Below are 27,790 nucleotides of genomic sequence, written 5' to 3' on the forward strand. Positions count from 1 at the left end.
TTCAGTGTAGCGCCCAGAGAGTAGTTAAGGATAACATCCCACAGTGATGAACCAGGTTGGATTTGGACTGGTGACCCTCCGATGATAAGCCCCATTGGTCACCACTGCCCTGGTTAAGGCATTTTTAGTAACATTACTTTCAAAAATCTGCACGCACAAATGCCGTAGTGATGTGGTAAATTACAGTTCATCAGACTACTAATTGAATAACAGTGGGTGTCTGCTGAAAATCTAAAATAATTTAGGAACGTTTTTGGGATTTCTTGTTTGTGATGAATGAATTAGAATTAAACAAATGTTTTGGAGCGTGTTAATGGAAAAGATTGACAAGATTTTGTATTTCCTGAATAAGGGCCAGGTGCAGATGGCGTTTGGATGGCTGAGTTAGGAATCATTCTTAAAATTATCTTCTGTAATAAATGTATCTGGTTAAGCTGTGAGGGATGAGAAGTGACCCAGGCAATATTACAGTAAATCAAATATGGATAAATTAGGCTATCATAGAGTGTTTTAAGACAAGGATGACTAAGTAAGAAATTCTTCTAATAATACCTTCAGATTTCATTATTATTTTTGCGCACAATCAATATGTTTTTTCCAGGCCAAGATGACAGTTACACCAAGAAATTTAGTGCTAGAGAGTATTGACTTCCATGTTATCAATTAATATGTTTTAGTGCTGCATAGGGAAAGGGAAAAAAACATGAAGAATTAAAATCCATAATTCAGACCAAAAACAACACTGTTGCTGCAGTAAAAGTTGGAGTTTAAGGGCTGAATGCAGGAATTGATGGGTGTTAATACTTAAATGAGTGAGTTTAGAAACGGAGAATAAAGAGACACTCTGATCAGTTTCACTTTCTCTTTTACCTTGTCTGTGGCTCTGATGCCCAAAAGTATATTGTCTATGGCATCAGTGTTTCCTAGGCTAAAGGAGGTAAAAAAGGAAGCATTGAGCCTCTTTTTCTGAGCTTAAAGAGAACTTGGACGCTCTTTATCATGGCCACCACTCAAACACTTCAGGGGGAGAAGGAACAGTGGATAGCAAAGGAGATGAGGAGGGACTATTCGAACGCAGCCTCCGAGGCGTCTACGTATGTCTGACACGAACTGCCGAAAAAAGGCCGACCGGATGTAGACGCGTTGCGCGCATGCGTTGAAAGGATCTGAAAGGATTCGCTCCGTGAACGATTCACCGCCTACGTCTCGAGGACCTGCCATTTTGATTTTACTATACGGAGAGACGTTCTGTGAATAAATAGGTTGTGGTTTTTCCAGTTTAAATTTTTTTCTACTGCTGGTTTCAAGTAACTGGCAAATACAAAGCCATTGGAGTGCATTGAAAATGGCAACAGGAGCTAATGCAACCCCTTTGGGGAAATTGCATCCCAGTATCGGCGCTAAACGTGGATTCGAAACAGGGCCTGGTGCGGGTAATGGTTTGATGCCCACACCGGGGCCACCGGGGACACCGGGGACGTTTCCCGCTATGCAGGGCTTCCAACCCCCAATGCCGAACCCTTCTTTTCCGCAGACGCATCAATTCAGCCAAGGACTGGGGTTTTCCCAACCTCCGGCAACTGGTGGTGTACTGGCTAAACCTGGTAAGTCACCGCTAAGTGTTAACACAGCACACCTCTGGTAAGAGGCCTTACACCAAATGGAGACCACGCAGTCACGGCAACACTGAAATTGTATAGTTTCGCTAATAATTGAGACCGATATACACATTAGGACGGCCTTTTTCCGTGTTATAAAGGTAACTTATTTGAAGTCAAAATGCATCTATGAAAGCGTGTATTTGAATGTAGGTCATTTTGGTATTTAGTGCACAGACACAATTGAGTCGATCATACACAGCTAACTGACTAGCCTCACTTAACAAGAGCTACATGACCGAGGACTAAATACTTGTAAATGGACTTGGTAAATGGACTTGATTTTATATAGCGCTTTATCACCACACTGAAGCAGTCTCAAAGCGCTTTACATATCAGCTCATTCACCCATTCACTCTCACATTCACACACCAGTGGGACAGGATTGCCATGCAAGGCGCTAGTCGACCACTGGGAGCAACTTAGGGTTCAGTGTCTTGCCCAAGGACACTTCGACACATAGTCAGGTACTGGGATCGAACCCCCAACCTCTCGATCAGAAGACGACCCACTACCACCTGAGCCACGGTCGCCCTTGTAATCAACAGACAACTTCAAATCCTGTTTTTTATTTTGTTGTAAAATTTCTTGAACAAGTATCTAAACTTTAAATGACATAGATCCCCCCCAAAATAAATAAATACCATTGACTGGCTTATTACAAATTGCAGTTACTTCCTAATTTAAGTCTCATTTTGTCCAGTTGCAGTTTCTAGTTATCGCGTTTTAGTCTAAACGTTCTCTGCTGTGACAGCGTTTCTTTACTACACATGTTAAACTTATATGGCATTGGCTCTTCGTACGGTTGCCGTATCACTATACCGTCGTCCTGTCCTTCGCAGCGCTCCTATTTGGCCAGTTTAGATCACGTGATAGGTCAGTCATTGGCCAGTTTATGTCACGTGACTAAGGAAAATACCTAACCTTAAACGTTTTTTTTCTCCCAGACACACACTGGGTGGATTTTTTTTACTTTGTTCAAAACGCTTTAATTAATAAAATTTAATTTTAACATTGTTATAACAAATTGTTTAACCAACTGGTGAATCAAGGAAATGTGTTTAGTGTAACACATTTTTACTGTGTATCTTGACCCCTGCGGAACCTGTCAGACTGAGTCAACTAACCCCTAGGGTTCAATGGAACCCAGATTAAAAATCACTTATCTTGTGTCATAGTGCTCAACAACGGAAATACTTTATTTTATTACATATGTTTGTTTTAGTGTACACAGGTGCCACTATTTACAATTCTTATCCTTGTGGACAGATTTTGGACAGAAAAAGGCAAGAAAGAAGAGTCGATGGAGCAGTGAGACACCTGATCAGAAGACGATTATACCAGGCATGCCCACTGTTATACCTCCTGGACTCACCCGAGACCAAGAGAGAGCATACATAGGTAAATTTTTAAAATGTTTAACTTCGTATTTTTCCAAGTATAAGTTCAGTGGTAATGTAAAATACAAAGACCTGTTTTCAGGATTTCCAGCTGATATCTTTAAGGGTCTCACAAAATGCAAACTGTGTCAAATTATCTTTATCTCTTAAAAATGGTCATTGACAAAAAAATATCCAAGTGTTGATGCAAATAAATTACTGAAAACCATTAAGTTCATGATATAAACAACCTTTCTTTGATGAAGAGCTTTATTGTGTCCTGTAATTTTGTGGATTACATAACATTGGGCATCTATTGGAAGAGTTGGGATATATGGGTCAACACCACTGCTTGCTTATTTTTGTCCTTAATTGCAGATCACAGCTTACTGTTGCTTGATCTCCCACATATCATCACTATTGTTCCTGGGCATGAGATACTCTCCACAATTACATTACAGCAGTGCTGCTTCAATGGCTCTACAACACAAAGTATTTACACTCGTTTAATGAGAAAAATTAATAACGGAAAAAATCTATAACGGTTCTTGATTTATGCCCTTCAGCAGCAGTGTAGCACCATTTCTGTCTTCACAGTAGGTGGGTGTTCTGAAGAGCAGTCCTTTTGATGATAACTAACATCATAACTGATGTTGCTCACTCATTGAAAATGATTGTTCTTCCTTGGTACATAAGTTCATTTTTGTCCACCTTCTGTTGTCGCTTTATTTTTAATTTTTTGCTCGTCTCCCTAATCCCTGAAATTAATACATGGAAATACTTAATATATTAAAATGCTGTGAACCAGAGGTCACATGCCCCGTATTCATCTGGGTAACCCAGAGTTTCAGCGACCAGTAAAGCTCTGCTTTTGGGAATGATTTCACTATAACTTTGTTATTGTGCATTGGGGGAGGGGGGGTGTTTTGTTTGTAACTTCTATTAGAGGTTATTATATATACATCTGCAGTCCAGTGGAGTGTTCAATGTTCATGGACATTATTTTGATTATTGAAACATATACAAGTAGAGCGATCAGTGCCGTTAATTTCACTTTGTCTTTAGAATAATAAAACCACTGCAAATCATCTGTAGTAGCATGTAAAACACTCTTTTTGTTAGATAATTATGTTCATCATGTAGGCTAGTCTTGTTGCCCAATGAAATGTTCATTTTTATTCATTCTCCTGTTTATGTTAATGCATTTTAGAGGGCGTTTACATGCAATGTCTCTGTTTTTATGATTTAGTGTCACAATATCTTGATTTGATCTCATTTTTTATTTGCAGACTGAACATTTGTCTTTGCCTCAGTTAAGATTGAGACACTGCCCAACATGCAGAGCGATGACTCACTGTTATTGTTGTGGTAACCACATTTCTCTCCATCCTTGTTTTTCTTTCCTAACCTGACTTCTTCCAGTCCAACTGCAGATTGAAGACCTGACTCGTAAACTGCGTACAGGAGACCTGGGAATCCCTGTTAACCCTGAGGACAGGTCGGAAAAAGATTAAACCCACCAACAGTAACACTTTTTCTACCTACTTGACTTTTTTTGGAGACATTTTCATATTCAGTTTCATGTGTTTATTTACAGTCCAGTTTAGTCTATTGAGCAATTCCTGTTCGAAGAAGTCCTGTTTTAGATATTATTTTTAAATGATTTTGGTTTGTGCTAGAATTCCGGTCCTTTAAAAAGATTGTCTTTGACTTTTCAAGTTAATGGTATAAGGTAAAATTTAAAAAATAAACTACGGCTGCAGTAAATAATTATTTTAGTAACTGATTAATCTATCAATTTGCAATCTATGAATCTTATAACCAAAATCAGATGTTTTGCAGTTGTGATACTAAATTATCGTACTACACACAAAAATCTTCTTGATAACTTTTTGTTTTAAAAAACTAACAGAATAATTTGCCAAAGATGCTTCACACTTCATTTAATTAAATTAAGTCCTAATAAGCAACATTGCTTAGTGTTTCACTAAACTGTTATTTAACTTAAAAAATAAAATAAATATTTTTGCTGGTGATGTAATGCCTGTTGCAATGTTTTAATGCTAATATATTTTAGGGCAGGGATGTCAAACTAATTTTACCACATACAGCACAATGTGATCCCAAGTGGGCCAAACTCGTAAAATAATAATCTATAAGTAAACTCTACATTTTTGTGCTTTATTGGGGTGTTGACATTTATTGAACTACCCTTTTACACTACATTTTATACCAAAAAAATTCAACTGTGATTTTAAAAATATTATTCCCTTAATTGCACATGTGCATTCAAGCTGATAGAGGATTTTTACTTAATTTATTCAACAGAATGTTATTTAGAACAATTTACACAGTCAAAGTCACATTTGGTCACATGTTGCTTAAAAAATTGCTATCATAAATTATGAACATAGTAATTTGTCAACATTTAGAAATGATTGTTAATGTTGCAGAAATAAAATATAATATATTCCCCTGCCTTGTTAAAAATAAACATAACAAAAGCACAGAGAGCGCAAACCTCTAGTCATGGTAAATATCTGGCAAAGAGGATATTTATTCTCTTTGCCAGATGTTTACCATGATAAAGGCATCTCTGTAAACATTTGTCCATTGATCCAAACCCTTTTTGTGCTGGGATGGTACCATGCTGTGTGTGTTATGGTCTTTCTGATTATTTAACTGAAAACAATACAATGCTTAATAACTAATCGTACACAGATATATACAATGCAGAAAACAAGGCAAGCCCTACTCTCACTGAAACGATGCTCCCCTTGATGGTTAAATACACAATTATTTTATTTATTTATTTATTTTAGTATTTTCCGGACTATTGAACGCACTGCTGTATTGGCTGCATTTCAATAATTTATTAATTTTCCAAGAAAAATTCACGTTAAGGCCTCTATGTGACATAGGCCACACCCTATTGACTGATGAGGGTGCCCTTCAAAAGACTCGGCCAATCGGAACGGGCAGGTAGGCGCGCTGCTATACTCCTGTTAACCGAGGTTTTTGTGTATTTTTGCTTATTTGGATTAGTTTCCTTTTCCACATGAAATCACCTCCTCACTGCCCCGCTTCTGCATTTCAGTCAATTTACAGCTTTTTATGGTGAATTTTTACTACATCCAGACTGACACAGCGCTCCGTCCGCTCCCGTGCACTATATCCCCAGGAGCGAGTCCAGACACCATTGCTTCTGAACAAACGTGAAGTGGTGATTTGGCAACTTTATGCTGTTAAATGTTTTTTCCATCATAAACCAGCTGATTTTTACTTTATCCGGAGTGTTTCAGCGCGCGCGCTCTCTCTCTTTCTCTCTCTTCTTGTGTGTCAATCGCTCCTCATAAACGTATTGCAGTGATTTGACAACTTTATGCCGTTTATTAACTACTATTAAAAAGTGACTGAGATATCTTAAATTTTAAACCTTATTGTACTTTATATACACTCTTCTCACCGTTCCACGCCTCACAAACTTAAATTTATTGCCGGTATTTGAGTTTTCTTTAAACAATCAGTAATCTTATTTTATATATAAATAAAAACAAATATTCAACAGATGTAGGACTTCTGCTGTCACTCGCTCCCACGCAATTTCCCTCTACGATAGGACCATGAAGCATCCGTCCTGAGTGTGAGAGCTTTCCCTTTCCCCGCATTATTCAAAGCTAATTTTTGAACGTTCAGTTCACCGTGATGTTCAGTGGCTGTTAAAGTTCAGTTATTCCGCTCAAGGGGTGAGTGACCCAGTAATATTCTGCCTCCCGACCAATGGGCATGTGTGCGACTGACTGAAAAATCCACACACAGAGCGCATTGGCCGCACCCTCAACTTTAAAGGAAAAAAATTGCGTCCTATATGCCGGAAAATACAGTAATTTGAATATGTTCTCTATCAGGCAAATTCCCCTCGTGGGCCAGATTGGACACTCTGACTGGCTGGTTCGGGCCTGCGAGCTGTTAGGCGTCTCCAACCATAAAATATTTTGATTAGAAATAAAGCTTCTTTTGAATACTAAGCCAAATAACGGAACATTATTTTTAAAGTAATATTACTGTGGTTATTCATTTGTGCAATTAAGTTTCCAATTGTAATTGTTAATTTTATTCATATATGAACATATAAAACATGTTTTGAAATTTTTTAAATTACAGAGGGTTTACGTGATTCTATGCCTCGTAGCATCCATTTACAGTTGGCTAAATTTATAAGCAAATAAATGAACAAACTTACAGTTTTTGACCCATATTTACAGGTATATCGCTGCCTTAAACACGTTCATTTGCAGTCTTTTCAGAATTTTGATTTACATTACTTTTTCCACCACACTCTGCAGCCCATGGGGTACTAGTAACCAGGCAGTGGTTCTATAGCAAAAGTAAGGGCAGCAGTGCTTCAAGAAAAGCAGTCCAGATGGAGCGTTGTTTGTTGATATGAAAATCAGACCCATTGTCTTTGGTAAAGTGATTTAAACGAGGCATTGAGTCAGATAAATAGCATCAACTAATTTTTTAACTGTTCTAGTTGGTTTATTGAACAAATTGCTTTGGCTCTAAAATAAGTAATGCAATCTTTGAGAGCAATTTCTGTTGTTTGCATTGTTAGGATATACAAATAATTGCTTTTACCAAGCACTTAAAATTAAAGTTGTGCGTTTTTATGAAAAGTAACTATACATATGCTCAGAAGTTTTTGCGTTGATTTTGAGGTGTTGGGGGTGGGGGTTTCTAGAATTCTTTATTTTGGAAAAACCAAGGCAATTGCATAACTTAGTTTTCCATAAGGATCTGTTACAGGAAGAGTGTGTGTGTGGTGAAGCCCTTTTGGACTGTCTGTTGTATTAGGGTTTTTTTTTTTTAATTTATCAGACATCTTTACAGAACTGCTGCACTGTTAAGTCACTCCCTAATTTAATGTGACTATAACAACTGGGGGGCTGTTTCAGGTTGTCACCGATGGAAGTTTGAAGCATAAAAGGAAAGCCTTTTTTTCTACTCTTCACACGGACACAAGAGTGGCTCTCTGTTGAGAGCTCATAGGAAGAGGGGGATTTCTAATCTCATTCCTTTTCTCTAACCCAAATTACCTTACGACAACCTAACCCTTTTTCAAGCACAGAGCCTCCTTTACTTGACAGCACAGGTTTTCAGCATCCAAGGGGAGGTGCGGACCTCTTCTACCACGTCAGCACCAAGCAACTCTCAGACCCAGCGTATCTGCTTAGGATTGCGAATTTTGCTTTGGTTTTTTTTTTTTTTCTTCTTACCTCCATTTGTATATTATTCTCGTATGCCATCAATCCTCTATGCAGGTTTAGTTGTGGCCAATTTGGTTTTATTTTGGGTTATTGCACTTTCAGTTTATTAGGGTAAATGCTTCTATAGAACTGTAGTTGCCTCTATTTTTAACACTATTTTTGAAGCCTGTCAGTTTTAACTCAGTGCAACGTTTTAACAAATTGTCTATGTCCAAGATGGTTTCTGACATCGCAGCCCCTCTAGCTCATTATTCCTGCTCATTGAAGGTTGTAGTCAGTTATAGGAAGTGTGTGATAAGTATCAGAACTCCTCTTCTAGAAAGGTATCAACGATGCTTTCTTTGTCTTTGTTCTACCATTCTCAGATCTCCCTCCCCAGAACCCATATACAACAGTGAGGGCAAGAGGTTAAACACTCGTGAGTATCGCACACGCAAGAAAATCGAGGAGGAACGCCACTCCCTCATCACTGAAATGGTTGGACTCAACCCCGAATTTAAGCCTCCTGCAGACTACAAGTAGGACTTAAGAAATGTGCTTTCTTTGATCATTGATGTATATATTTTTCAGTCCAGTTGTGAAATAATTGCAATGTGCCCTCACCCTAGAGAAGTGAAACCTGTTTAGTGTTTTAAGGCAGAAAAGACTTGGAAATCTAAGAACATGAAGGACAAGAACCAATACCAAAAAAATAAAATGACTAGGGATTCACAGCGTAAACCATGTACAGGCCAACTTGTCCAATTAGGGAGGTCTCTTCTGACTCTCAAAACAGAGATAAACCATTGGATATCTCTGCATGCTTTTTGTTTTTGGATTGAGATTGTGTCGTTGAGTGTCAAATGGTATTTTATATCCAATTGGGTAAACAAAATTGATTCATCAATCCAAAAATGATGAAAACTGATTGTTGCAGTAAACACTTTTTAAAATTTGGATTACAGCCCGACTGATTAATCGCGCAGATTTTTGCCATGTCATAGATTAATCAACATCGGTTAATATTAGGGATGCTCAATTTTAACATTTTTTTTTTATAGCTGGTAACCGACGTTCATTAATCGATTAATAAATGTAAAGATATAAATGTTATATTGAGTCTGTGAGCAGCGGCGTGTGTGTGGTGGTGGGTGTGATTCTTTGATATTGCGCAATCACGCATTCATATTTAGTTTTTCGGGGGGGAGGCTGCTCGTGAGCCCTAGGCGGTCGCTCACATTGCTCAAAGCAAAAACCATACCTGTCATACCATATATTTAACAAATTACCTCAACATCTTTTTGGGTGATATTTTTCCTTACAGAGGTCTGTTTTGCTCGCTTATTTGCTGCAAAGTGGTAACCTGTAGCATGTTTTGGTACATGATGCACATGTTTCCCACTCACAGCAGCAGTAGCGCCGCTCAGCTGGGGGAAAACTGTGATAGAAACGGAATATTCTGCTAGTCCTGAGCTAGCTATGACTTTGTAAAACGATATAACAGTACAATTAAGTGTCCCAAGACAATATCGTCCGTGCAGAAACATGCTGTTAGGGTGTGTTAAAAAGTGCATTCTTGTTTATTTATGCAACTTTTAGAGATCACATAACTTGTGAATTTTAGTGCAGTTTTTAATCGTTTAAGAAAGCAAACCAGGACCAAATATAGGACATTACGTTGAGGTGCAATTGTGACGGAGCAAAGCCATCAATGACTGGGCAGTGGCACACAGCAATCGCACAATCTATCATCACAGCAACAAGCACGCACATACACACACCCAGTGCTTCAGCAGGCAGCACAAAAACATCCATCTATCCATTTTCAGACCCGCTTTGTCAGCCAACAAACATACACGTCACAAATAATTCCACACTCCCTTCCGTATTACTCCCACATCATTCACTTATTTCACTTCTCTCTCTTCCCCAAGCTGTTAACATAGTCAGCGATGGCTGCACACTTTTACTGCTCTTTCACCTGTGCATGCATTCTCACACATTAATACATGAAACATCCTTACCACGTCGAGGGCCATGGCCATTTCTCGCACAATTTAGCCAAGAATCCCCCTAAAAACCTTGTTTCACAAATGGCCCAACAACTTAGTATTCTCTGGAGTGCAGTGCTGTTCACGAAAGCTCCACCGCAGAGCCTCCGCTGTGTGTGCAGTCACCCCTCACACACACACGGCGCTCGTCACCTGAAGCTGCCATGCTGCGATACATCACAGACCGCTACTTGGTTAAGACCAGACAACCATTCAACAAAGTGAACCAATCCAAGATCCTCCGCCAGATCCACCACATCCATGTCACCACAAACACGGTGACATGGATGCACCTGCAGTAACGATTATGATCTTCAAACTCAAAGCTAACTAAGCTAAGATAACCCACCGATAAATAAGAGACTGAGCTAAACCTAACCACGCCATATTAGGAATAGACCAAGTAAGAAGTACACGTCGTACTGTTTATAGTAAGATTGAACACTTGTATGGAAGGACAAAAGCTAACATGTCGCACGTCGTGTGAAATAAATGTTAGCATAAATACTTGTCACTATTCATCCCACCCAACTTGTGAAACACAAATTTATTTTTTCACGTGTTCATAGACAAAGCTGGTTCCATTAGACAGTAATGTAACTATTGTGATTATTACACCAAAATGTCCTATAATATAAAATCAGGTGTCATACCTGTCAAGTATCCCGTTTTGGCCGGGAAACTCCTGTATTTTAACCCTCTTTCCCGCCATCTTCCCATATTATTATTTTCCCGTAAATATCTCGTATTTTAATGTAATAATAATTCAAAGATGCCTTACTGAACTGAACGGCATCACTAGCCTCGCGAGAACTACCACCTGAAATGGCCTGGCTTGGTGGCAGCTCTCGTGAGATTAGTGCCGACAGCGGCACCAAACCTGGAAACAACTCAGAAAAGTAGATGAATGAATGAAGACGTTCCGGTGAAAAAAAATAACTGGTGTAAATACGTGTAAAATGACTTCCTAAAGAGCAGCAGGATGGGACACAGTTACATCTTCTGTTAGATTAATAACTGAGATTTTAACGTCTCCCACAGCGGAAGGAATGACGTAAAACACCATGAAAAATCAGCCAATCACAAGCGCCACAAATATACACTGCTTTAAAAAAGTGTTAAAGAATGTAAAATCTGCAACAAATGTGTCTAATAAGTCATTAGTGAATACCAGAGAACCACATGAGTGAGCATGAGAAATGACAAGAAAATATGTAATAAAATAAAATGTCAATCTCTAATTTAAAGACATGCAACATGAAATTAACAGTAAATATGCAACGTGTTGACTTGTATATGAACTGTAAGTATATTAAATAAACACGTGCCTCATACACATTTATGTTTTTATTTAGGCTGTTCTCTAATTTAGGAATTAGGGCTGGGCAATATATCGAGATTCAAGATGTAGCGAGTTTTCTATTTTGGCGATATAGAAATGTATAATTCATATATCAATATATATATATATATGTATACACAAACTAATAATAGCTTATGTATCAAAATACTAGTTTTAGGAGTTACTGCTTTTACTTCTCAGAACAACATGTAAAGCTCAGTTAGATGGAATTCTGAGTGCTCATATTGTGCAGCTGTTTGTTAATAAATGTCCCTGTGTGGCATTTTGTGGCAAATTTAACCCAGAATTGTCTTTCTGGTCAGACTATGTTTGACAAAATTATCTAGATTTATATCGTATGTCACCATTTTGAGAAAATATATTGAGATAGGAATTTTGGTCCATATTGCCCAGCTCTAGTAGGAATGTTCACGGCATTTCAATGTTAATAAAGGTTGACCTACCAGATTATAATCACATAACTGTATTTAGTCAGTGGTTGACAAGTGGCTATTTTTGATTTCTTGTACACTTGTCTTAAAATATAAGGGATACTGGAGCTTGGTTGGGCGGGTGGGACGACTGGTAGTGGGCGCCAGAAAATTTCACTTATTTTCAAATCCAATGCTAAGTACACACGCTTTTAGCTACTTTTTTACTACCAACAGCTCCTCACGATCTAGTGTGTTGGGGGGTTGTAGTTGTAAATAATTAAATTGTGATATTTACACTTTTATTTTTACTATTACAATTATTAAAGAATTATTCAATATTTGTGTAATATTAAGGCAAGAAAAATTTATTTGTATAGCACATTTCATACACAAGGCAATTATATGTGCTTTACATGATCAAGAATCGCATCAGAAAAGATTCAACAATTAAAATAAATTCGAACATTAAATCAACAGTAAAAACGAAAAGGAGCCTTTAACTTGGATTTTAAAATGTTTTAAAGAGCTGACTTCAGCTCTGCTGCAGTTTGTTTTATTTATTTGTATTAAAATACAAAAATAATATTGAAACAGTCACACTGAGTTTGATTAAAATATATTAAAAAAAAAAAACAATGAAGATAAATATTTGGAAAATGCTAAGCACCAAACACAGCTGCTCACTTCAGCAAAGACCCACAATAAAAATCACATTTAGCGGGTCCAGTCAGTAGCACACAGTGATGTTGTGGCTCATTTTGTTCTTGAGATTCGGGCTGGTGTGAACGGTTGTTGAACGACTTTGTACTGGAGGAGGGTCGTCTTCTACTGATTATTACCCCCAATTTCCACTGGATGCGGATCCGCTGCGTTGCGTCTTCACCACGCCGCCGGAGCTGATAGGTTTCCACTTTAGTCGGTGTGTTAATTTCCACCAAGTCCGGTGCACTGCGTATTTGCTCCTTCCCAGCTCCGACAGTCCGCAGAGATACGCAGGAGTTCTATTTCTGGCAGATGCCGGAGCACGATGCAATAATTCAGTACAGAGCAAATGCAGTGAAACAGGAAGTTAAGCACATACTAAACATTAAAACATCTGGTTACTTTTCAAAATAAAGCACTACAGATCATATTTCGTCATATTATTTTCCCTTATGGCTGTAGCTAAAAACTGTGGCTAGGACAACAACAACAAAAAGTAAACTTTATATTTGAATGCCTTAAAACATGTAACTAATAAAAAAAGCTGTGAAACTAAATAATGTAATATATACATATTTGTCTGAAAAGTATTAGTGTTTGCCTGTCAAACCTTTATCGTTATTTATTTATCTTTATTAATTTATGTTTCCTCTCCTTCCTCTCTCTTTTATTTCATTTTAACTGAGGAAATTAATTAATTGCATACAATAACACAAATAGTGACCCACATGCACAAATATATTCCATAAAATATCAGCCCAAGTGCTCATTGAGACCACAGTTAATGTAGCCTTTTTGTCTTGTGTTGATGTATTCAAATGCATTTGTGTTTGTAAGGGACCTGTATATACTTTAAGTTGGGAATTGTTTTATTTATTTATTGTAATTTTTATTGTGATAAATACCAGAAATTATCGGGATAATTTTTTTTAGTCTATATTGCCCATCCTGACTGGGGAGTTGAGGATTTGCCTTGGAAAATATAGGAAGAGGACCAATTATGGGACTGCAGCGGCACACAGCAATCACACAAATTGTTGTCACAGCAATGAGCCACTACAAGTTATTGTCTTCATTAAAATAATTTTGAAAAAGTTCCAACAATTATATTTATTTACTAAGGAGACACTGGGAAAAATACATTTCATTGTTTACAGCAGGGATGCCCAACCTTTTCAGCTTGCGATCTACTTCTACCACGGACAGCTCTTCGCGATCTACTGTGTTGGGGGGTTATAATCATAAATGAACAGATTATATATATATATTTATTAAATGATTAGTGAATATTTGTACAATATAAAAAAAAAATACCATAATATTGAAGCAGTAGCACTTAAAAACTGAGTTTGATTGAAATTTATAAAAAAGTTAATACAATAAATTTTTTCATCTGAAAATTTTTGATGAATCAAGTTTATAGTTTGCCTCTTCTAATTTATTAGTGTTTACAGCCCTTGTATTGACAACTTGACTCTTACTAATTATAGTTCCTTAATTTAAATGTTGTATGGTTCTGCTTCTTTATCTTAAATCATATTTTCAACATAATAAGAATTTGTGTTCAGTTATTGTATATATTCTGTGTATATCCAAGTTATTCTTTCATAGATCATCCATTATATCGGGTATCTGCCGATTTACCGGTTATCTGCTTTTTAAGCCCCCCAATATCAGTATCGGCCCCGAAAAGCTCGAATCAGTTGGGCTCTAATTTGCATGATCCTATTGTTAGTCTGTTTGTCTTTTGCTGTAACAGCGTATTAAGTAAACCCACAGCAAATGCTGCTCATTTCACTAAACAAGTCCATTCCCAGTGTTTTTTTTCTTTCTCCCCAGGCCTCCAGCAACCAGAGTCAATGACAAAGTTATGATCCCACAGGATGAATATCCAGAAATCAACTTTGTTGGCCTGCTGATTGGTCCACGGTGTGTTCAAGAATGATACATGTTTTATATTTGATTTTTAAAGACCAATCCAAAAACCCTATTTTGTATGAAGTTATAAGCTCCCAAAAAACAGTTACCTAAAATAGTAAAATAGGACCTAATTTTAATGGGTTTCTGTCTTATTCCTCTGAACAGTGGTAATACTCTCAAGAACATTGAGAAGGAGTGCTGTGCCAAGATAATGATCCGAGGGAAGGGTTCTGTAAAAGAGGGCAAGGTTGGCCGTAAAGATGGGCAGATGCTGCCAGGTGAAGATGAGCCACTTCATGCCCTGGTCACTGCAAACACAATGGACAATGTGAAAAAAGCTGTGCAGCAGGTTAGATCATAACACTTCACTTTTTGAGCTTATTTGAAAAGGTGGAACACCAAGTTTGTTTCTAAGTAGATCCACCGTAATGGTAAATTGTGGGAACTTTTTTCTCCACAGATTCGTAACATTTTGAAACAAGGCATTGAGACGCCTGAGGATCAAAATGACCTGCGCAAGATGCAGCTGAGGGAGCTGGCCAGACTTAACGGAACACTGAGGGAAGATGACAACAGGTTTGTCTGATAGTCCAATTTTGTACTTTTAGATTAATTTGGTGAATTGTAAGCATTTGCTACTTCGGCTCATTGGTGTTTTTGTTATTGACAAAATGGAAGCACACTGTTTCACATAAATCTGCTCTGGTGGGACACTTTTTGTTTTAGAATTCTTCGTCCTTGGCAGAACTCAGAGCCTCGCAGTATCACTAACACCACCCTCTGTACCAAGTGTGGTGGAGCAGGCCACATCTCCTCTGACTGCAAGTACACCAGGTATTTGAATGAATTGTGATGATATTGTTCATTGTCAGTATTTAAATGAGCATAGGGCGATGCCCCCCCACCTGCTTGGCTGATGGTTGCAGTTACCCTAGCTGCCGTTGTCATTGAGTCTTATTTCTTGATCTTGCCCTAAGCTCCTTAACTTGGGACTTTGGGTTTCTGTATGTCTTGTAGTAAAGGTGTGTGATCTGAAATTAGATTAAGGATTAAAACAAGACTACGATTTGCCAAATCACGGAGATCGTGGAACGTCTGTAGTGCACATTTTATCCCTCACTGTGCTGTCCATACAATATGTCTGTGGCCCATACATAGCACATTCATTTGTTTTTTCTCTGCCAAATCACACCATTTGCTAGTCAGACTAATGTCAGCACTATAGACACATTAATCAGTGCTCAAAGCGCAGAAAGTACACTTTGCTAGCACCCTCCCTTCCCAGTGCACTGAGTTTGAGGAGCTGCTTCCTCTTTGCTAGTGGCTGCCTCTCTGACGCTCAGTGCATTTGTCCGTCTGTCCTCTGTAAAACTCCATCAGTTCTCAGTGTTGGAAGCACTTTTTTTCTCTTTGTCTGCACATGTTGTTAAAGGTTTACACTGCAAGATTTCTATCTTTTATAGACAGAAATGCATGTTTTGTTGTTGCAATAAATAAATGAATTTATTTTATTGCATAATTGTGACCATCACCAGTCTGCTCCCTAAAGAAGGCCAAGAAGTAGTGATCGACCGATTCATCGGCCGGCCAATTTATTCAGCTGATTTTTGCGTGTTTTACGTGTATCGACATCGGCCAATGCACGCTGCTGCGTTCGTGGTTGTAGCTAGTTATTAAAGTAATAACTATTACTTAAATTTATGTAATCACACATCTACGTGTTTCCCGAAGTTTTGCAGTTTGGACACAATGTAGGGTTCTCAATGTAGGGAATTTTTCACAGCAGTGAGTGTGTAACTCTCTGAGGGTTAAATTTAGTGAAGTAAAGCTAAAGTTGTTTTTTTTTTATCTTTGGTCCAGCCTTACTTTAAAGCTAAAATGTATTTGTTGAATTGGTGAAGGGTCATGATGAATGTAGTTACTTTATTTTATTAAGTCATCCTTGGTATAGGTCCTGCACTACTAAATACTCAGACACCGTATAGACAAGAAATAGCATGTTATTCAAAATACTGATTCCAATATGCGCTTTTCAAATTTAAATGAGGTATTATGTGGGACCTGCAGTAACATTGGAACAAACACACACACGGAGGGCGCACGTGCGCGCAAACATCAGGAGCTGTTTGAAGCCTTCCTTTTCCACCACCAAGTACGGGCGTAAATCTTTGCAAATAATAGCTGCAATAGCCTCTGTTATTTTTGTGGCACGCAGAGACTCGGGAGGTAGTTGTAGTTATTCCGTCAGTTTCTTCTGTGTAAACCTGGGTGCCGGGTCGGAGGCGGACTATAGTGCTTCAGTGTGGTACCTCATGATGTGTGTTTTGAGATTTATGGTATTTATACAGTACCTCACTTCCCAATAGCTTTACTTTTATCAAGCTTGCGTGTGTTTTCTTTTTTTTAAAAGCCAAAATAGTTTCAAACTTCTGACTTCAGTGGTGGACCGTCTGTGTCCGCCATGTTTGCACTGAAAGCACTCCGCGTTGCACTGCTATTGTCAGAATTCTAGGGTTTAAGTAAAAATCAATTTCAGCACCTTTGCATCGATTTTTATAAATGTTAATGAAATCATGTTTATTTTTACTCCGCTATAGTTTACAGTGCATGTATTCCTTTTCTGTAACTAACTCTGCTCCACTCTGCAGCAGCTCACTGAGCTGTTTACACGCCTTTCACATGACCCAGGCCTAATGTAACCAAAGCAGTAACGTTTTATTTTGTAAAGGATATGATTGTCCAAATTGTGGGAAATGAGGCGTTCAAAAGACTGCGTAAAGTAGGATTAACATATCTTACCTCAAAAACAAATAGAAATCACTAGACTGATATGGTGCCTTGTTATGTACAAGGCTACACCACTTTTGTTAAACAAAGTAAAAATACTGTGTGACTAAAAGAACTTGTCATCCTTTGTTTGATGTTAATCGTAGTTAAAACCAGTTTGGTAAATTGCTTAAATATTTGAACAGTACCCTGACTTAAACAATCTTTTATCCCATTTTTCCATTTAGGGCAATTATTTTAAGTAGGTGAATTGGTTTGTTTTACACGTAAATAATTCAAAACTAGTTATAAATTTGTGATCATGAATTTACAAAGAGAAATTGTCATATGATTTTCTTCCCATATCGCCCATCCCTATCTTGTTGTAGTTTAGGACTTCCCCAGACCAACATGATCATGTGGATTTTTATTACTCTTAAAACAATTTATATACTTTTTTATCTTTTGTGTGTAGCACATTTGCTGCCCACAGGGCTACTGGTGGTGAGCCTCCACAGTCGGCCCAAGACAAGGCACGCATGGATAAGGAGTATTTGTCTCTCATGGCTGAGTTGGGCGAGGCCCCTGTCCCCACATCTGGTGGAGGACACTCCAATACCCAGGGAGTAGCTCCTCGCACCTCAGGCTCCAGCAGTATTCAGCCACCTCAGGTTAGTAGAAGTAAATCATACCACACTGCTCTTGTTGATTTGTGCAGTACTGATTAATTTGTGTGTGCAGCAGAACAGGCCTCCGTGGATGAGCTCCAGTGGTCCCACTGAGAATAGAAACTTCCATGGGATGCATGGTGGGCCAGGTGGACATGGAGGGCCCCACAACTTTCCACCTCCCATACCCAATATGGGAGGGCCACCTATGCCCCCAAACCCGAATGGCATGCCTCCCCCATGGATGCAGCCTCCTCCTCCTCCAATGGGCCAAGGACCCACACCTCATGGACACCCACTGGGTAAGAACCGATACCAAATCTTGGATTTTTATCCTTTAAAGCACCTTTCTTTTAGTTTTTGACATCTCGGGCCTGTCCTACAATGCTGGATTTGCTCTTATCACGCCAACTTCCAGTATTTACTCGGTGTGTCCTGTACTTGGATGCTGGCTAACTTCTTACTGGGCTAAATCACCGTGGTAACTTTACACAATCAAGCTTTTTGGGGGGTATTTAGCTACAGAATTCCTTCGGTACTAAACTGTACCGGTTCACAGATAATCAAACAGTACAGTATTTGGGTACCTACACACAGCCTTGTGAATGTGAGATCACTGAGGGAATGTAAGAATTGTCGATTTTCTACGTAGAACCTTAAAATAACATTGCACGCGTGAGCGTCATGACGTCTGTAGCTGCTAGTTGAGTAAACATGGCTAATAAAAATAAGCAGTCCAAAATATGGCTCTGCTTTTTAAAATGTGATGCAGACCGAGCACTTTGGAAGAACATGACAGGTGTAAATGTGATCACAATAACTGCATAAAATGCTAAATATCTGCCGATCCGATATAGCCAATCTGATTGGTGTAAAGCCTAATCCTTTCAATTACTGATGACATCCTTTAGGTAAGGTATATATTGACATCTGATAGACTGATCGACACCCAGTTGATGAAGCCTATTTCTATGCCTCTATGGGGTCATTATTGTAACAAAAATGTGTGCGCAGTACAATCTGTCTGTACCTTGATCTTTGTGTGTTTTGATCGGTGTGTGTGTAGTAATAGGAATTGTAAAGAAGTTGTCAGTGCGTCATCCACTGTGTGTCTATATAGACATCTATATGTGTGTCATCGAACCGGGATACTCTGTTGTTGGTCTCTGTACATGTGACTTTTGGAAAACATTGGATGTTTTTGAGCATTTTGACTGATTTTTAAAGACCCACAGAATATTTTGGACTATGACCATCTGAATTCTGAAAGATTAAAGTCTCTAATCTCATCAGAAAAAATCATTTTGTTTCTAGCTTGTTTGGTTCTTCTGTAGTCCGCAGTTGAATAGAGGCAAGTTTCACACAAATCACCAGTTTGTGGCACTGTTGACATCGCTCATCCCTACTGACTTTGGCGGTCAGTAGGGATGAAATCAGACGTAACTATGGTTCTATGAATCTCAAATGACCTCCAGAGCGTTCAGTCACTTGGACTCACTGTGGTTTTGTGAGTACCGCAATTTCCGGGTTTTAACGTGCACTGTTTAATTGGCCGCATTACAATAATGTAGCAATTTTCAAAGAAAATTCCACACAAATGCTGCAGCCTAACAAAGGCCACACTCTATTGGCTGATGAGGGTGCCATTCAGACAACTCAGCCAATCAGAAGAGCGCTCACAATAAGTTTCACTTTTAGTACACATTATACCACCTTGTATCGCCTTTATGGGATGATCTTACATGTTTGTGACCTAATTTGAGGCAGAGGGTGGACAAAACAATTAACTTTCGTCTGAAATGGATTATTCCTGTGGTCAGTTGAGGTGAAAATGACAAGAAAGCTCATATGAGTGTTTGAAACAGCTGACTTAGCTGATTGAGAGTTTACTTCCCTTTGGAGGAGAGTGAGCGGTCACAATCAGTTCCTTTTTTAAATTTTTATTCTCCTTTTTAGAACAGGGGCTTTGTGACAGATGTTTGGTTAGGTGAAGCCCATTAACTGAGAGCTATATTAGGGATGGGCAATATGGCCTTTTTTATCTCAATATTTTCAAGCTATATCCCAATATACGATATATAGCTCGATATTTTGCCCTTGCCGTGGGTTGATGCTTTGATGCATACAATCGAACCAGAATGGCAAAACTCAATATATATTGGTGTTTCCTCTGTGATGCAATTGGGGTTTCTATTATAGTATAGCGTATCTGTGAGTTTTTTTTCAGAGGCAAACCCAATAGTAAATCTTAAAAAATATTAATTTAATAAACCATTTAACCATTATTTTTTACATTATTTCAGATAAGTCAGTTAAAGCCACATGCCAATTGTCACCTTTATTAACATAAGTGTAGAGAAAAATATCATTAATAAAACAAATTATGTGCATTTGTGCACATTTTAAAAACAACGTCAGCTGACCAAAGTGCTGTACAGTTTGTTTTTTTTTTATTATTACAATTACCTATCAATTATTTTATTATTACTGACAATCGTAAATTTATCAGATACTGTTATCCAAGGTATTATAACACTTACCACACACAAGCGCCGTAATGATGGCCTTCTGAGGGCTGTCCCTTTAAGGGAGCCATGGTAACATAAGGTCAGAGTTGAGTCAGACCTGCCTTCTTCCTGATTTGTACTGAACGCATGGACGGAGCTTTATGTTACTTTTTTGTTACAGTCCCGTCTGAAATGACATAAAAGCAGTGTTTGAGCTTCCCCTGCTTACAGTAAACGTGCACTGTGATGGTAATGAGTTGTTTTGAGTCCGGTTTACATTATTGACCCATGGACACACTCTTGCATGCACTCATTCACGTGCACACTGACATTCTGAAGCCAAACTATTTCCAAATTATTTAACCATTATTCCTTTTTTTTTTACTAACTCTTCGTTCGACTCTCGTATTGTCGTCGCTGTGGCTACTGAGGTGAGTGAGGGGAGGAGGGGGGTGTTTGGTCAGCGCGTGTCTTGAGTTTCACTCAGGGACAGAGTGGAAGTGAGGGAGCGCGGGGTTAAGCTAGACAGAAGAGAAAAAGGCATACTGGCGGCTCTACAGAGGAAACTTTCATTGTTACGTGATTTATATCGATATTATGATATAGTCCTATTTTATATCTCTTAAATAAATATATCGATATTTATTAAAAACTCGATATATTGCCCAGCCTTACCGGATATACAGTACATATCCAGCTTCGTAGTACAGGCCCCTCATGTTATATTGTAGTTGCCTCCAAATAGGGACAGTTTGTAGCTACAACAGTTTACAATGTACAGTCCTTTTGAAGGTCCACTAATTTTCACTGGCCATTAGTTGATTTTACAGTCATAAATTGGAATGGTACTATGTTATTTGAGACTGTAGAAACCTAAAGCAATGATGGTGCTAAATTTTAGAAAACAAGAAGCCTCAAACTGAAACTGACATAACTGCAAGATAAAAGTGACTAACGCCAGCTTCTGTGTGTAGGTCTGCTGCCACCTCCGATGAGTATGATGCCACCACCACCTCCTCCCCCCAGCAACCAGCCACCACCTCCTCCTTCTGGGCCTCTGCCACCGTGGCAACAACAGGCTCCACCTCCCCCTCCAACAAGCAGCATGGCAACCAGCACACCGCTGCCCTGGCAACAGAGTAAGAACAGAGAAAAGCTTTGTTTAAACCAGTGGTCACCAATCTTTCTAAAACAGTGAGCTACTTCATAGGTACTGACTATTCTTAAAGGGCTACCAGTTAGAAAAGCTAATTGTTCACAGTTTCTTTTTAGAGGGTAAGATGATAAGGAAAGCTAGCAGTACCTTAAAAAGCTCAGAAATGTTCAACATGCAACACTTAATTTTTCCTAATTTATGCAATTGTTTTATTTTCATTAGATTTCATGGAAAATTATCACTTTCCTATTTTACGAGCTCCTAACAAATAACTTAACTAATCTTATAACATGTAACATTTGTTAAAGAAAAAACAATTATGGCATATTTTACAGAAATCCACCTTGCACTTTTAAAAATATGTTTTATATATATATCACATTATATATAACATACCACTGACCATACACCTAATCTGCACCACTTTAAAACATTGGTCACAATGTTTTAGTGAAAATTAACATTTAAAGATGGTAATTTAATACTAAAACTTTATCAGGTGCGGCTGTATTTAACTACATCTGTCATCTGTATTTATCATTGTGAGTTTAAATCCTTGAAAGTAAATCAGATTTTAGATGGAGATCATAGGTGACTAGAGCTCCCAAGGGCCCCTCACATGGTCCGTGTGGGCTACCTGATGACCGCGGGCACCATGTTGGTGACCCCTGGTCAAAACCATTTTGCCTGAAGACTGCATTACCGTGGTGCTCCTTTTCTGTCTGAGATTTAGTTTAAAACTAAACAAAGTTGTTTAATTCTTATCTATTGATGCATTAAAATTCATTAATTATAGTTGTGTTCCAACAACTATATATTTTGTGTATATATATTTATTATCTATTGTAAAATGAAAGTTGCCTGTTTTGTGAAAAAACAAGGCTAGTACCAATCATAAAGAAATCTAAATTGTAGGAAGGTTTGCAAAGTCAACAGCAAATAAGTTATCCTAAATGTTAAGGTACAATATAAGAGTGTTGTAAAGCCATTGTTGACCCTGTGTATTAAAAAGATTCCAGGAAAATTCCAGACAACTGCTTTGCCAACCTGATGAGTTGGAGTCACAATTAGCTGTTGAAAATAATTGTAAACACAAATGCAGCACTTAAACTTGATGCATCAGGAGAACTCGGCCTGGGCCGATGACAGATTTTGCTGTACGATATATTGTCCCACAAATTATTGCCGATAAACGATATTATTGTCGATTTTTTTTTTTTTTTAGACCAAATTAACCACTAATGTAATGATAACCTGCAAGTACACCGTTTCAAATGCAATCAACTTGTATTTCTCATTAGTAGTTTTTTACCATTGTAATTAGAATGTCAACTTTTAAATATTTTAAACAATTAAAATAAAATACTCTGTCTTGTCAAAAAATTGCGCTTTAATAAATATCATAAAACAAACAATAAAATAGACTCTGTTAAAAAAAAAACAAAAAAAAACTCAAATGCAAAATCAAAGCAATAAATAAAATGGTTTATCAAGTCTCAAAAAACAAAATTGCACTTAAAATAAACATTTAACATTGAGGCACATGTAACACTTAACAGTGTTACCAGTGTTACACAGGTAACACTGGTAACAGGTAACACTTGTTAAGGAACACTTAACAGGTAACATTTCCGATCCAGTTAGAACTTTTGTGAACAAAAATGCTCGCGGCCCCGCCTCCCCGTTTCATTCTGTTTATTCAGTTTTAAACCATACAAAATGGACCAAATAGTTTCTAGTTTATGCCGTTCATTCCGCTATGAACTGGCCCGATTGTACATCACATCCGGCCCGTGGTTGATATGGTTGATTTTTTTTAATCTTTTTTTTTTTTTTTTTTGTCCACCAGCACACAAAATGTGAAATAAAACCATCCAGTCGTTTGTTTGTGGTCTGTGTAAGTCTAATACAGAGAAAATTGCCCCGTTTCACACGTGAAATCGGGAATCAGTTTTGCCAGATCAGATGGACAATTTCCAGCCCAATCACTACTTAAAACAGCCCAAACTCGAACCACAAATGTGTTTGTGACACAATGTGACAGTGATTCGGATTATCACCTTGAATTGACTATTCCTGTAATCTTGTAATCTCTACATGATATGACAATATAGCAACGGAGCAGCTCCGTTAAGTGTTTGACGCAGCTGAAACAGCTGCTGTTGCGGCGCGGCACATACACTTCATAAAACAGTGTTTTTCTGACTCACAATCACAATATCCACTTAAATAGCAATGTGTTTTACTGTATTGTGCAGTTTTCTGGCTGAAAACAACAAGAAGTTTGTGAATAGTAAAAGAAAGTCGCTAGTGATCAACTGTTGTGTGGAGTCATATGTGGAGTCCGCGTCTATAGACACGCCCACTCACACAGCCCGGTTTTAGAATTTGTCAGAAAGTCGCTTTTCAGAGGCTAAAACTCCAGAAAACAGGCGGGTTTGTGAAAATAAACCTCAAATACTATGTTGTTTGGGTTCTTAGAACAAATGGAGATGGGTGAAAAATAGCATATAATGGGACCTTTTATTTTGGTGGAATCCGTCTGTTGCTGCTCAGCTGCAGCTGAGCTAAGCTGGTGAAAGTTAAAAGGTGTCTGGCTTCAACAAGTAAAATGTAGCTGAAGAAGGCTTGTCTCCTCATTTATCATAATCTTGTGTGATGTGGGTGGGAGGGAATAAAAGGGGTTGGGGTTGACTGATGTAGGCTGTACAGTAGGCTAGTGCCATAGGCATGTGTGGGTGGAGTTTACTGGCGATGACTGGCAAAGTTAATGTGCCATCTGTTATTGAGCCAATGTAATGTTTTAAGATTTTTTCAAGAACCTTTTTGTTTTACTAATTCCTACTAGATATTCAGTCACTTGGCCTATTGTTGGATTACTTAATTCTGGCACTTACTTTCTGTGACTCATTTAGGCCTACTTGGCCTGGCCGTCTTTTAATTGGCCTAATTATGCATTGGCATGTTTTCATGTGCAAGCCTTCAATAAATATGATCAGAGTAATTTACAGTTTACACTTGTGTTATTTATAGGAAATGTGTTTTGTTTATTTTGTTGCATTTCTAATTTATAAAGGTAGGCTACTTGCTTAGATGGAACAATGTTACGTTTTTAGAGGGTAACTTTCTTTAGGCTGATATGTAATTTTAGGCATCATTGTGAGGTGTATGCCTTTATGAATAATTTCAAGCAGCATATTCATGTCTTGAGTCTGTGTTTGGGCTTTCAGGCCAAAAGTGTAATTCGGCCCCCTGAGGTCTCACTTGAAAGAATCTTGGTCCCCTGACCAATTTCACCCTGACACCCCTGACTTACTGTAGATTTAGCTTGGTTGCTAGCCCCGCTCGACATCCCCGCTTCTGCTTCCGATCACACCGCTTACGTCTCCTCTGCTGGCGGACACCGCAGGTGAGAGGCTCCGCTGCCTCACAGGCCGCTGTGTGTAGCCAGCGTAGCAGTCCAAGGATACGTAGTAGGTCTAGAGTTGCTGCATCTACTGGACTATAATGGTTTGATTTACCTAAATCTAAGATTGCCTGGCAGTCGTATACTATTTTAAAGTATTTACGCTGCAGGTTCACAGAGAAATTATTAGAATTGACTGAGTTATCTGCTGTTTAATATTCGTTGCAAACTCTAGCCTCTGCCGCTGACAGGCGCGCCGCCAAATACGCATGAATATGGCAATATACCGAGGCCGCCAAACTTACCGAGTTCATTTTATTTACTGTCCGGTTAATTTATTTATAGATTATTGGCCCAGGCCTAAGGAGAGCGGAGAACTTTCCTCTTGTCATGAGATAAAATCTACAAGAACGAAACTCTTTGACTGTGACTTTAAACATTAGAATCATAAACAGTTATATTGCTAGGTATATTTTGCACAATACGATAAATTTGTTTTGGTGGGTTGTGGGGTGTGAAAAAAATTGATTTCACGATATACCGCGATTTATTTGTACAATATTTCAGTGGTGGTTACAATGCTTTCAATGTGTTGCAATTTGGGGTGCAACCAATTGCAATATTCTGGCTGATTACCGATTTCTTTTTTTTTTCCTTTAAAGCCTGACCGACCGATACCAATCTTATTTTATTGTAAAACATTCAACAACACCTGTCAAACAATACAAACATGTGGTTTTAACTGCACATGAGGTAGTTATTTCAAATATAAATTTAAAGTTTTGAGCATTTCTGTCCAAAATACTAAATTATATCAGTTCCTTTCGTCTTTCATTTTTCACTTTTTAAAAACAAAATAAACGTGTCCAACAGGTTACCCTGCAGACCTGTTTGTAGCTCTTTGACAAAAAGAAAGTCTAAATGCAGCAGCTTTGTGGATATTTAAATGTAAAAAATATTATTCTAAAAATAACTTGCAACAGCTGACAGGACAAAAGCTAAATAAATAAATTATAATAAAGTGCATCATGAGTAACATTTTCATAAGTCAACGGATAATAACAGAATGAACATGACACAGGTTATTTGTTCTCACACTTATTACGGTCACTTATACATTACTGGATTAGTGGTTTTTCTTCATATCCAAAGCCTCGCACTCCATCATTTTCCTCATAGTAGCTTTGCTCTTTCACTGATGAGAGCTCTCAGTGAACCCCTGGCTCTGTTTATAGCTAGCATTAGTTTTAGCATTAGCTAAAGATTTTCTGTTGTTTTTTCCTGTTTTAATCGTTACCGTCATAATAATTGTTGCACACGTGGGCACAAAAGGGACTTCCAGTTGTGTACGGATTGTTTTAACTTTTTTGCAAGAACTCCTTCAGAGCTGCTGACTCCTAGTATGTGGGTTTTTGGGAAGTAAATTTTACTCAACAACATATCGTAATTTCTGGACTATTAAGCATGCTGCTATATTCGCCACATTCCAATAATTTAGCACTTATCTAAAAAAAAAATATTCAGTGTGAGCATGAACGATTTAATGTTAACAGTTTCAGTAGTCCACCTGGTCACTTTAATGAATGGATACCAATACATGTGCCTTGTTTAAAAGTATGAAATAGTTATAAAGTGAGGAAAAGAAAAAAAATATGCATAAAAAATTGTAATAATTGGTAATATCGGAATAATTGTTGATTATTTAAATCATAGCACCCTGAATCAAAATAAAATAAAATTGTCGGGTCCCTTAGATTACACACCCATAAAAGTAAGGCAGTATCAAGGATTGAAATAACAACTTAAGCTTGACTTAACTAATTTTGGCCCTCAAAAATTTTCTGTGCCAGCGGCGCTCACTGGCACACCACGCCCCCTATGCTATGAAAAATTATTGGTGAGAACCCTGCAGTCATACTAAATCCATTTAAAATTAAAAACTTTATCTCTTGTCAAATATTGTTAGGCGATTAATTTTGATTAATCAAGATTCATTAATTACAAAGTCTGTAAATAATTATATTGTTTTAATTGACTCCCACCACCAATTTTTGCTCATTTCACGACGTGTGGACTGAAAAATGTATGAATAAAAACTTTTAAAGACTTTAAAGTTGAAAAATTGTCAGACTTATGTTGGGCATGCATTAGGTTAATGTTAAAGGAACTAATTAATCCACTAACGACTTTCTAACTTAACCTGTTTTCAGACACCACCACCACCTCCAGTCCTGGTAGCGGTACCCTGCCCCCATGGCAGCAGCCTCAGCAGCCTGCATCTTCTGCAGCCCAGCCTCCTCCACCCATGACCTCCCCTTCAATGGTACCACCACCACCTGGAGTCCAGCCACCTTTGCCCCCAGGTGCCCCCCCACCTCCACCTCCGCCACCCCCTGGCTCAACTGGCATGATTTATGCTCCTCCGCCGCCCCCACCGCCCATGGACCCTTCTAACTTCGTCACCATGATGGGGATGGGAGTACCTGGCATGCCCCCTTTTGGTATGCCTCCAGCCCCCCCGCCACCCCCACCCCAAAATTGATCATGCCACAGAA

At 38.3% G+C, this 27,790-nt stretch overlaps 1 protein-coding gene across 2 annotated transcripts; it reads left to right on the forward strand.

The window, feature by feature from the left end:
• Positions 1 to 1,147: 1,147 nt before the first annotated feature.
• sf1 (splicing factor 1) lies at positions 1,148 to 27,786 on the forward strand. 2 transcript variants are annotated; one of them, XM_028474028.1, is made up of 12 exons: positions 1,148 to 1,604; positions 2,928 to 3,059; positions 4,460 to 4,535; positions 8,670 to 8,822; positions 14,652 to 14,741; positions 14,898 to 15,081; positions 15,193 to 15,308; positions 15,459 to 15,566; positions 17,974 to 18,169; positions 18,240 to 18,468; positions 21,648 to 21,812; positions 27,446 to 27,786. In XM_028474028.1, exons 1-12 carry the CDS (start codon positions 1,346 to 1,348, stop codon positions 27,775 to 27,777), a joined length of 2,040 nt encoding a protein of 679 aa, XP_028329829.1. In that variant the 5' UTR covers positions 1,148 to 1,345; the 3' UTR covers positions 27,778 to 27,786. The 2 variants fall into 2 exon arrangements, with proteins under 2 accessions (XP_028329829.1, XP_028329830.1); XM_028474029.1 differs by having other exon boundaries at positions 18,243 to 18,468.
• Positions 27,787 to 27,790: the final 4 nt, after the last annotated feature.

Source organism: Gouania willdenowi, chromosome 18 (assembly GCF_900634775.1).
Source record: "Gouania willdenowi chromosome 18, fGouWil2.1, whole genome shotgun sequence".
In the NCBI taxonomy this organism is placed as follows: domain Eukaryota; kingdom Metazoa; phylum Chordata; class Actinopteri; order Blenniiformes; family Gobiesocidae; genus Gouania; species Gouania willdenowi.

Bases quoted from the DNA above. Each gene is read 5' to 3' on its own strand.
- sf1 (XM_028474028.1), top strand. From the start codon at position 1,346: ATGGCAACAGGAGCTAATGCAACCCCTTTGGGGAAATTGCATCCCAGT. The intron at 3,060-4,459 runs GTAAATTTTTAA...GACTTCTTCCAG, and splicing joins CCAAGAGAGAGCATACATAG to TCCAACTGCAGATTGAAGAC. The intron at 15,082-15,192 runs GTTAGATCATAA...TTTTCTCCACAG, and splicing joins TGAAAAAAGCTGTGCAGCAG to ATTCGTAACATTTTGAAACA.